The sequence below is a fragment of the Melospiza melodia genome, chromosome 6, assembly GCF_035770615.1.
Source record: "Melospiza melodia melodia isolate bMelMel2 chromosome 6, bMelMel2.pri, whole genome shotgun sequence".
NCBI lineage: Eukaryota > Metazoa > Chordata > Aves > Passeriformes > Passerellidae > Melospiza > Melospiza melodia.
This window is the reverse complement of record NC_086199.1, coordinates 65,339,880-65,353,815: the sequence shown is the minus strand read 5'-3', so window position 1 is coordinate 65,353,815 and position 13,936 is coordinate 65,339,880. Positions and strand designations below refer to the sequence as shown.

Genomic DNA, 13,936 nt, shown 5'->3' with positions numbered 1-13,936 from the left:
TCATTACATTCCTCCAATGCCCAGCCAGATGCAAGCACTTTGGGCAGTCCCAGGAAAGAACATGCTCCCTTGAGAGCAGCCACCAAAAAGCCCCGGGAGGCTTTTCACCTCTCCACGTTCCATAAGGTTAGTGAGTTCTTCACAGGCTCTGACAGCACGAGAGAGCAGATAGTCTTTGAAATAGAGCCCAGAATGAGGAACATCCACCAAGATGACAAAAAATCAAAAGATGTAAGAAGTATCTACAAAGCCAATGCTGCCAAGAACCTGAGTTCAGAACTGAGGATATTCAAAAGGCTCATGCATTTCCCTTGTCCTGATGCTGGCAGCTAATTTTACACCAGAACCCCCTTCCAGGCAGGCATTAGTACATCACAGGGAGAGAGGCGCAGCTTTACTCCTATCACATTAGAAATCCACAACATTTCCTCAGAACACAGCATATCAAGTATTAAGTTCTACAGGTTTGTGATAGATATTTCTGAATGAAAAAATGTTTCTCCTTTGAATAATTACAGGAATCTACAGCCTTTTCTTCCACTGTGCATCCACATAGGTATTTCCATGCAAATAGTTATAAATGTGTCTATCATATATGGATGAAAAAAAATCAGTCAGAGTTATTGTTCATGTAGGTAGCTCATTAATCAGTAAGAGTTCTATATCTGATTCAATACACACCTAGAGGTGAATCATAATTTGTTAATAACAAAGAGTAAAACATGTCTGGGCAAGGAGAGAAAGTCAATGGTAAAGTGCTGATGTTGTATTAATCTGAACCATTAACTTGATGGAGCACAGCACAAGTGATGTCCAAATCCAGAGAAAGAATGAATGTGTATCATCTGAAGAACAAGAAGCTTTGCAAATTGCTCATTTCAAACCATAGCACAGAATTCTTTAGATTAAGCTATATATCTTTTAAAAAAACTTTACAAATTAATTTAGTACAGTGGAGAGCCACCAATTTTGTTTCTCACTTTGGCATACTACAGAGTTAGATACATAGATTTCCAGCCATCTATCTGAAGATATATGACAAATAATTTTCTTTACTTATTTCTTAATTTTCTGCTTCCCTGTCTGTGGGTTTTTCTCTGGGAAATTAAATTGTGACCAGGATATTCCACTGAGCCTCCACTGCTATACAAACTAAGTAACAGATATTGGGTCATAGCTTTATTCGTTCTTTATAGGACTGCTCTCCATGTCATTTTTTCCTGTGCTACTGAATATTTGATAACTTCTTAGAGAGATGCACAGCTTATACTTTACGTCTTTCTAAAAGGAGTGCTAGGTTACTGATTCATTTATAATGCAGTAAAATTAAACTAAATGAGTTAAACAGTTAAACACTTCTGTGTTAAAGTGATCTTGCTGGGTAACAGCCAAAGCTATCAGAAAAGCCCAGGAGCATTACTTTCATAAATTTTTTTTTCCTCCAGAGAACCAGTTTATCATTCCTACCCCTGTAAACAAACATGCCAATGCTATCACTTCTGTGATACAAATTTATCATTATTGACGCATTTTATCACATTGCTCTATAGCTTCTTTGATCTTTTCAGATGTTAAATATCTCCAGTTTTCCCTCTGTAAAACAATCTTGCCCATGAGAGAGAGCTGCTAGCAAGAGGAAGGGACATACATATTTAGGAACAATACATTTGGTAATCAAGTATTAAAATGAAAACAGAAAGCTTTCCTGTACAGAAACAATGCACAGGTTTTTTCAGTGGGTACAGAAACACCAGCACAAGGAAAGATTAAGTCACATGTGCACACAAAAGCAAACATATAGGAAGGAAAAGTCACCACCAGAGCCAACCAAACTCCCCACTATTACAGGCGCGATTTTCTGAAACCTCCGCCCCTTACAGGCAACATTTTGTAACAAAAGCTTTCACTGGAAACAAGCACCAGAAAATTCTCTACTTTTTTTCAAGGTTGGGGGTAAAATCAACCTAATATTTCTTTTTCTATCTGCATACTTATAAGGCATTACTAATCTTCACATCTCCTGAGAAAATATGTTTGGGTTTAATAATTTATGTTTTTAAACAAAGCTTTTGCTAACTGAAATGCATACAGTCATTCTTCCTCTAAATAAAGTGATGAGGACACTATTTCTCAAAGTCACTTAGACCATTTGACCAACTATCAGCAACCGACAGGCAATCAAGGAACATGGATTCCCCCGATGGAGAAAAAAAAGAGCCAGTGGGAAGGAACTTTCCCTTCTATCAGTTTGATCTTTACTACAACAAGCCTCTGTAGATTTCCTCTGTATAATTAAAATGTTCTCCCTTTAGGTTCACTATATTTTCTGAGGCAAAGATCTTTATCACTCTAACCATAAGAACTAGTGTGAACATATGTATGTTATTTCCACTTTAAAATGTGGAAGAGGACTTCAAAAGCTTTTTATTTATTGTAGCTGCTGCGCACTACATATTTGATGAAAACATCGTAAGCAGTTTTTTCCAACTCAGTAAACCTATGTAAGGACAAAGAACAGAAGATGGCTACTGTTCTTTTGGGTCCTCAAAGATTGTGGAGTAACCACAGACTCCAGGTTTTTCTTAGGAATGTTGTCAACAGCAAGGGTGAAATTAGTTTTTGCAGTGCACAAATGGCTTGGTAGTTGCAACTACCATATAAAGCACTGCCTTGGTTAGCAAGGCCATGCTTTTTGACATGGAACATACATACATTCACAACTACAAATATATTAGAATAACATCATAAATCTACAAAAATATCCTTTTCTACCTCAGAAATAAATTGACTTCAAGCAATAATAGGTTTTACTAATTTGTGATTCCTCATAAAGTGATAAACCAGCTGTCGGAAACCCAAAACTGCAGTCTTTCCGAGCTCAGGTAGAAGCATTGCAGCAAACATACTGTAAATGATTTTGCTCCCCTTGTCTCAGAGAGTGAAGGTCATTATCCACTTAACCAGTCTAGAAAGCAGTCTATTTCAATGTCTTTCCAATTTCTGAGGTGTTGTATACTTCACCACTTACCAGAATGCCCTTCTGGAAGAAGAAAGCAATTTTAATGTGATCTCTGTGTAATGTTGTTATTATGAAACATAAATCTTACTAGTACTTGCAGGATACTGCCCATCATCTTCGTCATGGAAATCACCAGCCGTGGTCCCAAAAAAGGTATCAGGTGATACAGATGGAAATTCATCACCTGTATGGTGATGGATAAATCATTACTATTTCATAAGCTCAGTTACAATACAGTACTCACAAGTACTTCAACTATTCCACCCTGCAAGCTCCATTCCTTCATGTACTGGTCCAAGAGAGAAGAAAGATGCAGGCCCCACACAAGCTTATCTCACTAACACAGTAAGGATATCACCCAAACAGATTGTTTGAAGAGGAGAATGTATTACAGTGACAATGAACATTCTGGCAATGATCTGTTTAAGTGCTACAAGATCTCATTGTAGCTGTATGACATGAGGACAGGGACTCTAGAGCAATGAGTGAAGTTATTCATATTCCCCTCTGCTGAGATATATTCCGAGGTTTAGTCCAAAAATCTAGACTATGCATGCAAGCAGAGATGGTAACAGTTGTAACAGCAACCAACAGAAATACACTGCACACACCTTGGGGAATGTGGGGAATGTTTCTGATCCTAGTTCCTTAGCTAGACTGTCTTAGGATTTACCTTTAATGGTCCTAGCTACATGTCAAAACAAGCATAACATGCCGTGAGTACACCACCAGTGAAAAGTAATTTTATAATCCTAATGTTCTTGCTTTTTTTTTTTAATTAATTTCAGTATGTATTGAGAATAGTAATGCAAAATACTGGTATCCTTCACTGGTAATTTATTAGTGATTTGATAAAAAGCCTGTAGTCACACAGTAAGCTTTACTGTTCTTAGAGGATGACTTATATCTGTATCCCTAACGTTCAATGGGAGTGAGTCTTTCAGACCTCTGATAATTTCAGTCACACAAGCAACATAAAAGATTAAATAAAGTAAGTAGAAAAGAATATGGCATTTGTATTTGACAGGGCCCCATGAAATTAGTCTCAACCTATCTGTCCTTACCATAGATTCCAGGAAATTCCTTTTCACCTCCTCCAGAAGAATGACCTGGGAGCTGTGAGACTGGAGTAGGACTTCCATAATACGAGGGGCTGGACCTGCTGATGGAGGCATCCATGGCAGTTGTCTCATGAGTTGATCCACTACCTGCATTTTCATCATCCACCCCTGAGGTGGAGGACTCTCCAGCGGTGTGACGTGTGCCGTCCGCGTTGAAGCTGGAGCCGTCCGCGTTGTCAATGACTGTGGAAATGGAATTAAACGGAATTCGTGTCAAGGAGGCACACAGCCATAATAAAGAATAGTGCCTATGGATTAATACCAGTTCATCTGGTTTTGGCCTCCTATCTAACCTGGATAATACATCACTAAAATATGTCTAATGCATATATGCTAATTTATATGTTTTTTGCATTTGTAGGCCTGAATTGCATCACTTATTTTTATCAAACAGCTTGATTTTAACATAACGTCTTGGCATGTGTAAAGTCAATCAGATCTTAGAGTTGGAAGAAATAATTTATTATGAGCCTTTTTTCAGCTTCCAGCAGCTTTTCTAACAAACAGCTCAAATCAGATGTATGAAGGATGCAGTCTTAAGCAAATTCCTTTATCTCAAAGGGATGTTAGCAGCTCTGAGGTACCAAAAACTGTCAAATACCTATACAAAAATGTTTGGTATCCTGAAATAAGCCAAACTCCATAGGCTTTAGGGGAAGACAAGTGACTAGTCACTTTAATTTCTATTGAACATCTCTTAACTTCTTTTTCTTACGTTCGGCTTGGCTTTTTTAATATTGGTGATTGTTTATGTAAAAATAAGATAACAGGCTACTAAAAACTGAGCAAGTGCATGTCTTTCTAATCAGTACAGTACCTATTTCATCCTGGTTGCTGAGTAAGGAAGTATCTATTTTTACAACTGGCTCACATGTTCTTTCCTCTGTTTCTGTGAAAGAAGGAAAATATAAAGCATTAATTAAAAAAATGGATTAAAAAATCACATGTATACCTAAATCAATTGTACATAATGACAAAACATCAGCTTCAGATGAGGAGGACTGGAAGCAAATTTCCAAACAAATGTTATTCACTGATGTGCCACCTTCCCAGGTGGGGCACTTAGAGATTGTTCCGTCAGCTAACAATGCGATTCCCCATTTCCATAACCATTCCAGAAAATGTCTGCAATCAGTGCCAGTTAAAACAGCCTTATGACACAGTTTCAATGCAGTCAGACCCACTGTCATTGTGGCAGTGGCAACTCTAATGTTTTTAGCTGGCAAGACCCCGTCCCTCCCTGGAGGGCTCAGCAGAGGCAGCGCTTGCCCCGCTCTGGTGAGCGCTGCCGGCCCCTGTGGGCTGAAGTGCCCCACCTGGGGATGGTGTATGAGCTACCTGCTCATACTGCTGGATGGGAATAATACTTGGGAGGAGTTATAAAGATCTGGAGGGGATGGACATCACCATTGTAGTCCTCTGTGAGTGACAGACAATAGCAATTCACATGATACTACACCAGTGCAGAGATTTTTAATTATATCACTACCAAGAACAAAATAAAAAATTATCACTGCATTCAAATCATCGACGAACTTTTCCTACAACTTTCTGTAAGAACTCTCTGCTTCCACTACAAATGTCACAATCTACTGAAATTCAAGATCCTGGAAGTTATTTTAGATTTTATTTTCAAACAGTGTTTTCAGCATCTGTCACAGACTATATACACTTTCCTAATAATTTGCTATAATATCTCCAACTATTAAAAAGTCCAAAAGCTTAGATGAAAGCAGTCTGCTGCTGACACACGTTGCTGTCCAGCTGCCTCATGTCTAGATGGAGATTTGCCTGAGCAAATACTGAATGAATCTGCCAACAGGAGAGCAGCAGCTCTGTTCATGGGCCTGGGATGGACACTGCAGACCTCGGAGCTGCTGCAGGTGGCAGCCACCCCCAAAACACAAAAACTGTTCCTGGCTGTAAAGCTCATGTCTGCATGAACAGAAGAGCTGAGTGCCAGGCTGACAGCAGTTGTGTCTTTCAGAATCACTGCTGCACTGGTTCACTTCACTAAGCCATTATCATGAACTGTTTTGAAGCTGCAAAGTTTGTCCCAAGGTCAGAAAAGTGATTTAGTTCCAAACACCCTGAAAACAAAATGATCATTGCTAACATGACAGATTCACTTCTAGAGGCTGACAAAATGTATTTCCTCTCAGCTGAAAACCAGGCTATGTTTATTGTATAAACCCTCATCCCAGTACCTTAAATAGGAGATTACATATAGATTACATATGTTATTTTTAGTTAATCTGTTTCTAAAATGCATCATAAAATCATCTGCTTACCTGTTGCATTGTAACAGTATGCATCATACCGAGCAGTTGTATTTGCTGAAAGTTTGTAAATTCCAGTGTTATTTGCTGCACAAAGATGATAGGGATTGATCCGTGGGATAACAACATACCCCACCACGAAACCATACCTGTGAACAACAGAGGTAAATAAACCATATGACTTACTATAGCAGACGTCACCTCAAATATTAAGAAGCTACAAAGAAACCATTATTATTTAAAGGTTCACGCATTTATTCATACTGTTTTGCTTTTTTGTTCCTTTTTCATTTGAATGTTCCTTTGTCACATGCAGCTACATCAGTCTCCCATCAGTCAACACCATTTTGTGTTTAATTTCTAGACCTAAACACATTTAAATTAAATATGCATCTTATTGGCTAGATAGGGTGATCAGCTCCAGAGCAAGGGAGTGAAAGTGAGGGAGGTGAGTGCACTTTTTGTTCAGTGTGAGTTTGTATTACCTGACACTAAATTCCCATTCTTTAGGGATTCACATTTTCATTGCCTTGACATAACACACCCAAACATTTCACACAGAAATGTTGAGGGCTAAATTTATGGTACTTGAGCAAGTTTAAAGAATGATTGCAATCCGCATTATTATCTGCAAAAACTGACGGCCTAGTAAAATATTCAAATACAAAAATCATTCATCCACAAATTCTTATTGTATCCTTCAGTTGAACAGTGTGATTATTGTGCACAGAGCTCACATAATTCAGTGAAGACTGTGATTACATAAGGTACAATACATTGTTACTGTTTGGCAATCCTGTAACACCTGATTGATTCCAATGTATTTAACTGGAGATGTGACAGAATGGTAACAAGAACTGAAGTTTGGTTTGGGTTTTGCTTTACTTCTTGAGAGGAATGATTTATCAAGGAGGAGCAAATGTCACAGCTTTGCAATTTTTTATCTAGGAACATCATTTGAGTTTCATGTCTAATGTGCAGATACCTGCAATTCTGAAACTCTTGTAGGTGGAATTATAAATTGCTTTACTCGCACTCCCAACTAAGCTTACAACGCTGACACTTTACAAACCAATATTGACCTACTTGTGTTAGGCTCTGTTGATTCATCTTATTCACACACATTTGGATGGTTATATACAGCATATTTTCCCTCTCCTACTCACGTTTAATAAGAGCTAAAGCTTACTGACAAGGATTGCTTATAGCACAGGATCAACAAATGAATGCAATAGGGTGGGAGGGTTGGACAGAAGGAAGGGAGGAAGAAATCCTATCTACATGGCTTGCATGTCCAAATCCGTCCTCTGGTAAAATGTGAATTAGGGAATTGTAACATTAATTAAAAATTACAGCTTCCCCTGGGGAAAAAAAAAATCCTTCTTCTTCTTTCAATTGCCTTCATATTTTAGCTTTAGAAAATGCTTTTCATAGTTTAGAATACTCCTAATTGCTTGCATAGAAATCTCTACCCCTACGCATTATTTAGGATTTGATCTTTAAATATTGTGTAGTGCTGGGCAATTCAGAATGCTGTGTATGTTCATGTGCTAATGTCTGAAAAGATCATGCCTACTGCATTATGAGGGACTTCCCCTCAGAGTAAAGAACTCTTTCTCGTCTTTACATGGTACAATTTTAAATTACATTTCCACTTCTAACGGAAGAATCCCCTAAGAGTTCTCTGTTCACATAGTCCACCACCACAATACTTGTGAAATGAACATGCCAGAACAGGAAATAGTTGCAAGCAGCATTGATGTCAGTACTATTTCTCGTGGTACCAGAGTGAAAGTCTTAAAATTTTGGAGACATGTCCACTGAATTTTTCTGTGCCAGTTAGAAGATAAATTCAATTTCTCCATGCTTGCTGTTTAAGTTAGACTGCAATAAAGTTGAAAATTTGCTGACATTTACTTAAACTCCATAATGGTGTGCCACCATGAACCTCCTGGGCTGCAGTGATCATGCAGCGGTGGAGTCTGAAGTCCTGAGAGAAATGGGCAAGGAGAAGAGTGAAGTCAAACCCCTGAATTTTAGGGAAGTAAACTTCCAGCACTTCAAGGAGGTAGTCAATAGGCCATCCTGGGAACCTGCCCTCAGGGACAAGAACAGAGATGGTCTTCAAGGATTCCTTCCAATAAAGTGCAAGAGCTCTTGACACCAGTGTAAGAAATCAGGAAACCAAGCCAAGGGACCAGCACAGCTGTTTTGGGACTAAGGCACAGGAAGGAAATGCACAGGCAGTGGAAGCAGTGCACCAATACCAGCTGGTGTATAAACACACCGGGAGCAGCCTGGCCAGAAAAACCTGGGGGTACTGCTGGATGAGAGGCTGGGCACGAGCCAGCAGTGCCTGCTTGCAGCCCAGAGAGCCAAACTCATCCTGGGCTGTGTCCCAAGCAGTGTGGGCAGCAGGTCAAGGGGTAGATTCCCTATCTCTGCTCTGAGACCCCACCTGAAGTGCTGTGTCCAGCTCTGGGGTCCCCAGCACAAGAAGGACATGGACCTATTGGAGTTCAGAGGAGCGTCATGAAGTTGATCAGAGGGATGAAGCACCTCTGCTATAAGGAAACACTGAGAAGATTGAGATTGTTTAGCCTCACATAACTTTTATTCACTTAATTTTTTTTTTAATTAAAAGTTTTCTGTAACTTCTAGTCTCTTGGTCTAGTTACTTTTTGAGAAACTGGGGAGTCTGTATCATCCACATTTGTTGTCCTATACATTGATTACCGCAGGTCACTTGACAATGTGGTTTTGGGATTTTTAATAACTACTGTAGCTGTCATGTGAAACATCTCCATTCACAGATTACAAGAATGCACTAGTACTATGGCCATTTTTTTCAGTGGGATGTCAAGAGTTGACCCCTCACAGTACCATCTGCTGCTCTTTACTGTTCCTTGGCAAGACTGAGTTCCATTCACTGCATTCACCATCCTCAGCCTTTGACCTCAAATTAAGTCCTTACTTCCCACCTACTTATCTTACCAATTGTTCAGTAACACACTAGGATATGAATATCTTCCTAACTAGCTGATTATACTGTCAGTCTTTTGTTGCCTTTATATTTTATCTGTGTGAGGTTGTGACTTCTTTAAAAAAATAAATGGCAAAAAACAATGGCATCAAGGACTTACTTATTACTGGACTCAGAGCAAACATACACATGCACAAAGACCTTTTTTTCATTATAGAATATAACTTATTTAGCCAATCATAGCATCTACAGTAAGTCAAATGTAATTACTACACTAGTGGTGTCATGATATACTATGTCTTCAAGTTTCTTTACCTGCAAGTTTCAAATCCAAGCTCATGAGCTTTCTTCAGCTGCTCTAGGGTTGCCAAGGTACTGTTGAGAGCTCTGCAGAGTTCAACTGCTTCAGATCGTGTGAGACTGTAGCGACCATTTTTTTCAACATGAAAAACTCCTCCATATCTGCAACTTACATTGAATTCTGTTATCAAAAGAAAAGAAAAAAGATGTTAAAAATGTATACCTAATGCTTCACTGAAACCTGGAAATTATTTTTTTCAAGTATAATTGCTTGAAAGCAAACCCACAACACGTAACAGCTACCAACTCATTCAAAAAAACAGTGCCACTTTCAATCACCTTTTTCATACTTTCCTTCTTTGGGCTGAGGCATGAGCCAAATCTTCAGCCTTCCCAAAAACAGGAATACAACATGTTTTTGTAGGGTATCTAGGACAACTAACGTGCCATTAACACTAATGTGCAGAAGAAAGGGTTAATAATAAAAATATCAATACAAATAAGAATAATCATGTGCGTAGAGAGAAATGAGGAAACAACAGGACACTTCAAAGCAATGTGAATTAATTTTGCTTCTGTCTCACCTTTCCCTCAAGAGAAAAAAAGCAGTGGCAACTCCAGACTAGAATGACAAACTGCAAAGCACACTTCATAGGAGTAGCTATTATTTCCAGTGCAAAGAGGAGCATGACTCATTTTTATCTTAATTTTAATGGAAGTTCCATGTGAAAGCAAGGGAAAAACAGACTAGTCTTCTCCAATATTAAAAGGGTGTGTCCTTAATGTCTATTTGAAAAAAACAGATGATATAGGAAAACTGTTTTTCTAAGACACGAGATGCAATTCATGCACATTTGCATTGACACATTATAAATAATGAGCAACTTTCCTAATGTGATTTTTGCTTGATTATTTTGTTTTGTTTTGTTCTACAGCATAAATGTGAAAGCAAATGACAATATCCAAGGCATGCACTCTTTCTTTAATTACTTTTGTCCATTCATAAATTGATGCTATTCTGTGTACAAGGTATCTACTCAGTGTAAACCTCAAGGAACTTTCCTTTCCATAGCTCACAGGAAACACTGAAGGAGATAAAATGCAAGAGATAAGATGCAGGCTGGGTGATGCATGAGAGGCCAACCACTATTCACAGCATAGGCAGGAGTCCAACAGTATTGATGCTTGCTTGTCCAAAGAAGCTCAAAAGCTGTGCATCCAATCTTGAATGCTTGCACCATAAGCAACAGAATTAATCATTATTGTTACTTGGATAGCCTTCCCACAAAATGAACAGAAAAAAAAACCTCTTTTCCAACAATTCCACCTTCCCCAGTATTGGTTGACAAAAAAAATAATTTAGACAAAATCAATTAGTATTTCAGAGCTGTTTAACAGTCTTGTTAATTACAGTTCTCTGTATTTTTAATATTTTGTTGTCACATGTCATTAAAAAACATATGGCCCTTCTGCCACTCCTTGACTACTGCTAGGATGGAGCTGCTCTCACATCTGCCATGCCAGTGACTTCTGCTTTGGCTCCAAATGTTTCATATTCAAAGCCTGATAGTGTCCTGGACGTTGTCCAGGCAGTAGCTGTATTAAGCAGCTATTAAATTACCTAGACAAGAAAAAAGGTTTCTCTTTACTTTTCCCTTCTTCATTCTCTCTTCCTAAAACACACTCTGTGAGGCACAAGACTTAATGTTAAATATGGGGATAAGATCACAAAGCTGTACTTGATTACTTTAACGTAACAAGCTCAGTGATTTTGGAGATAAATTTTCTTGGAGCATCAACATCTTTTCTGATAATTTTAGGCTAATTTCTAAAAAGCTTTCAGTGTGAAAGCAGATACCACATACACTTGCTTTGGGTTCCATTTGATTGCAGTTAATCCTAGATTCACTGAATTATAAAGTGAAGTTTGCTTTTGTTTAGAGAGAGTTGATTTAGCTATCGTCAAACCTCAGCCCACTCCTGGTTTTAAACACAACAATTTTTGCTCTATTACCACTCTGAGATTCAATCATACTCAGAATTCTGCTTAGAGAGTCAATTACTTAGAGTTCTGCTGCTCAAAAAAGTAGGCTTACTCACACAGATAGGCTTAATGGAACGGCACGTGGGCTGCATGCCTGCACGTGTGTACATTTTCCATGGAAATGCTGAGCCTGAGCAGACCCTGCACCCCAGGACGCTGCTGGGGGTGCCAGGCTGGCTGCACGTGTGCTGCCCAGCTGCAGAAGAACGCCCAGCCACGCTGCCAGGAAGCCTTGCCTGCGCAGCATGGGAGATCACGTGGGTGTCCAGGAAACCCCAGGCAAAAATGTGGCAATCCAGTTCTCAAAACTGGGTTTGAGGCCATCCAATTCGTTGGCACTGCGTCCTACAGTAATGCTGAGACAGCATCTCTGTCTTCACTTTGATGATATCTTCTACGCCTACTATTCCAAAAGTACCACTGCTGCAGCAGAGACACTCTGTTCATGAAGAGCTGAGTATGGAAAAAGGACCAAAGCAGTACTCAAAACTCACACAGAATTTCACAGTCTAAGCAAATTGTGTAAATTCAGCATCTACTCTTTGAAGGCAGTAATTACCACATTTTAAAAATGAGCTATCAGGGAACGCAGCATTTTTACTGTATAGTCTCAGATTTTAACGTTCACACAATGGGGAGGGACCCTTAACTGAATTAACAAAAAAAAAAATTCTAATCACACCAATAACTACCATATCAAAAACAAATGATGGGATCTAAACTAAATTAATGCCTTCATTTTTTTCCCATCCTGAGGCTTACAGAGTAATTTTGAATTAAGTAAGAAACATGACTAAAATTTAAATCAAAACACATATTTCACCTTTCCCATAGGGCAAGAAGGCCAAATCCATTAATTTTATATTGATGTTACTTAGCTGGCTGTAACACACTTATGCAAAAGATGGATTTTTATCATGTTCCAAGAGCCAAGGCAATGTAAAACTCATTTAACATGACTGACTATTGCTGATCCTTTTAACATTTTTGAATCTTCAAAGGGGCTGACTCAGAGTGGACTCACAGTGAAATCACCAACAGCACGCTAACTTTCCCTTCTTCCTCCTCCTAGAGCTGTCTGGCTTTGAGGACTGACAGGACACAATCCTTCCTTTTTTCCTTCATTCACATGATTTGCTAGAGCTGTTTAATAATAGCCCTTGAAGAAGGCAAACAGTACGAAAAACATCGGAATTGTCATAATCATCAATCTCACCCAGACCATGAGATTGGGTGACACAACCCAAAGCACAACTCAAGTGCTTCTGTCTGTGCTGAGCTTTATAAGCATGGAAAGCATTAACTTCTACATTTCTCCCCATCCTTGCTGGGATTTCTGGCGCCCTCTCTCAAGCAGCTGCATGCAAAACTTTCTCTGCTATCCTCATTCACACATCTAAGCCAGGTTCAATCAATACTTGTCAGCCAAAATCACTAACTTTGGTTCCCCAGACAATCTGCTAGCTAGAGCCCACTGGTGGGGTGGAATCGCCTCACACAGACTAAAGAGCATTGTCCTGTCAGAGAAGTGTGAGTTACACCCTGATAATTAATAGGAGAGGCTTGTTAGAAACTGTCACTGTAAGAAACCAGGTGCAATTTCCACTTCCACCCTGATTCTGCAACCCTTATGTATAATGAGTAACAATGATTCACGCTAAGTCTTCCCACTGGAATTAATTTTCCATGAAGATTTTTGGTATACTGTATGGATGCCTCACGCTCTACTCCCCAGTTTTCATTGTTTTCAAGACACCACCTGGGGGTTTCATTCTCAAACTGTCTTTTATTGGAGGGAAAGAAAACAAAAAAGCAGCAGATCTTTTAGCAGCTGCAGAGATACATCAAAGCAAGGCAAGTGGAGGATGTGCAAACAGCCTGCCCGCTGGAGCAAAAGCAGTGTAAGACTCGTACATGCTAACAGACTTCTTGGTAAAACCGCACGCTGAACGGCATGGCAACCAGGAAATGTTAGGGGGATGTTTTGGTGGGGATTTTCCTTTTCAGTTTGTGGTTCAAGATGACTGATAGCTCACCAGGATGTGCTAAACTGGGGCTGACAAAAGGGACAGAACTAGAGGTTTGACAGCGCATATAGTTTTTATTCTCTTTGTTTTAATAGATATAGAATTTACATTTACTGTAAGAACTATGTTCTATATTTATTAAACTGATTTCTAGCTCTAGGCA

The 13,936-nt window shown here is 39.1% G+C and overlaps 1 protein-coding gene across 14 annotated transcripts in view; it reads right to left on the bottom strand.

Moving 5' to 3' along the window:
- Positions 1–13,936, bottom strand: part of CD44 (CD44 molecule (IN blood group)) — a 52,535-nt gene that overhangs the window by 24,146 nt on the left and 14,453 nt on the right. For all 14 annotated transcript variants that reach the window (XM_063158780.1, XM_063158776.1, XM_063158782.1 and 11 more), the window contains exons 2-6: positions 9,718–9,883; positions 6,432–6,568; positions 4,958–5,029; positions 4,084–4,323; positions 3,108–3,203 (exon numbers count right to left, since the gene is read on the bottom strand). In XM_063158780.1, coding sequence (XP_063014850.1) covers positions 3,108–3,203; positions 4,084–4,323; positions 4,958–5,029; positions 6,432–6,568; positions 9,718–9,883 — 711 coding nt within the window. The remainder of the gene's footprint in view (positions 1–3,107; positions 3,204–4,083; positions 4,324–4,957; positions 5,030–6,431; positions 6,569–9,717; positions 9,884–13,936) is intronic.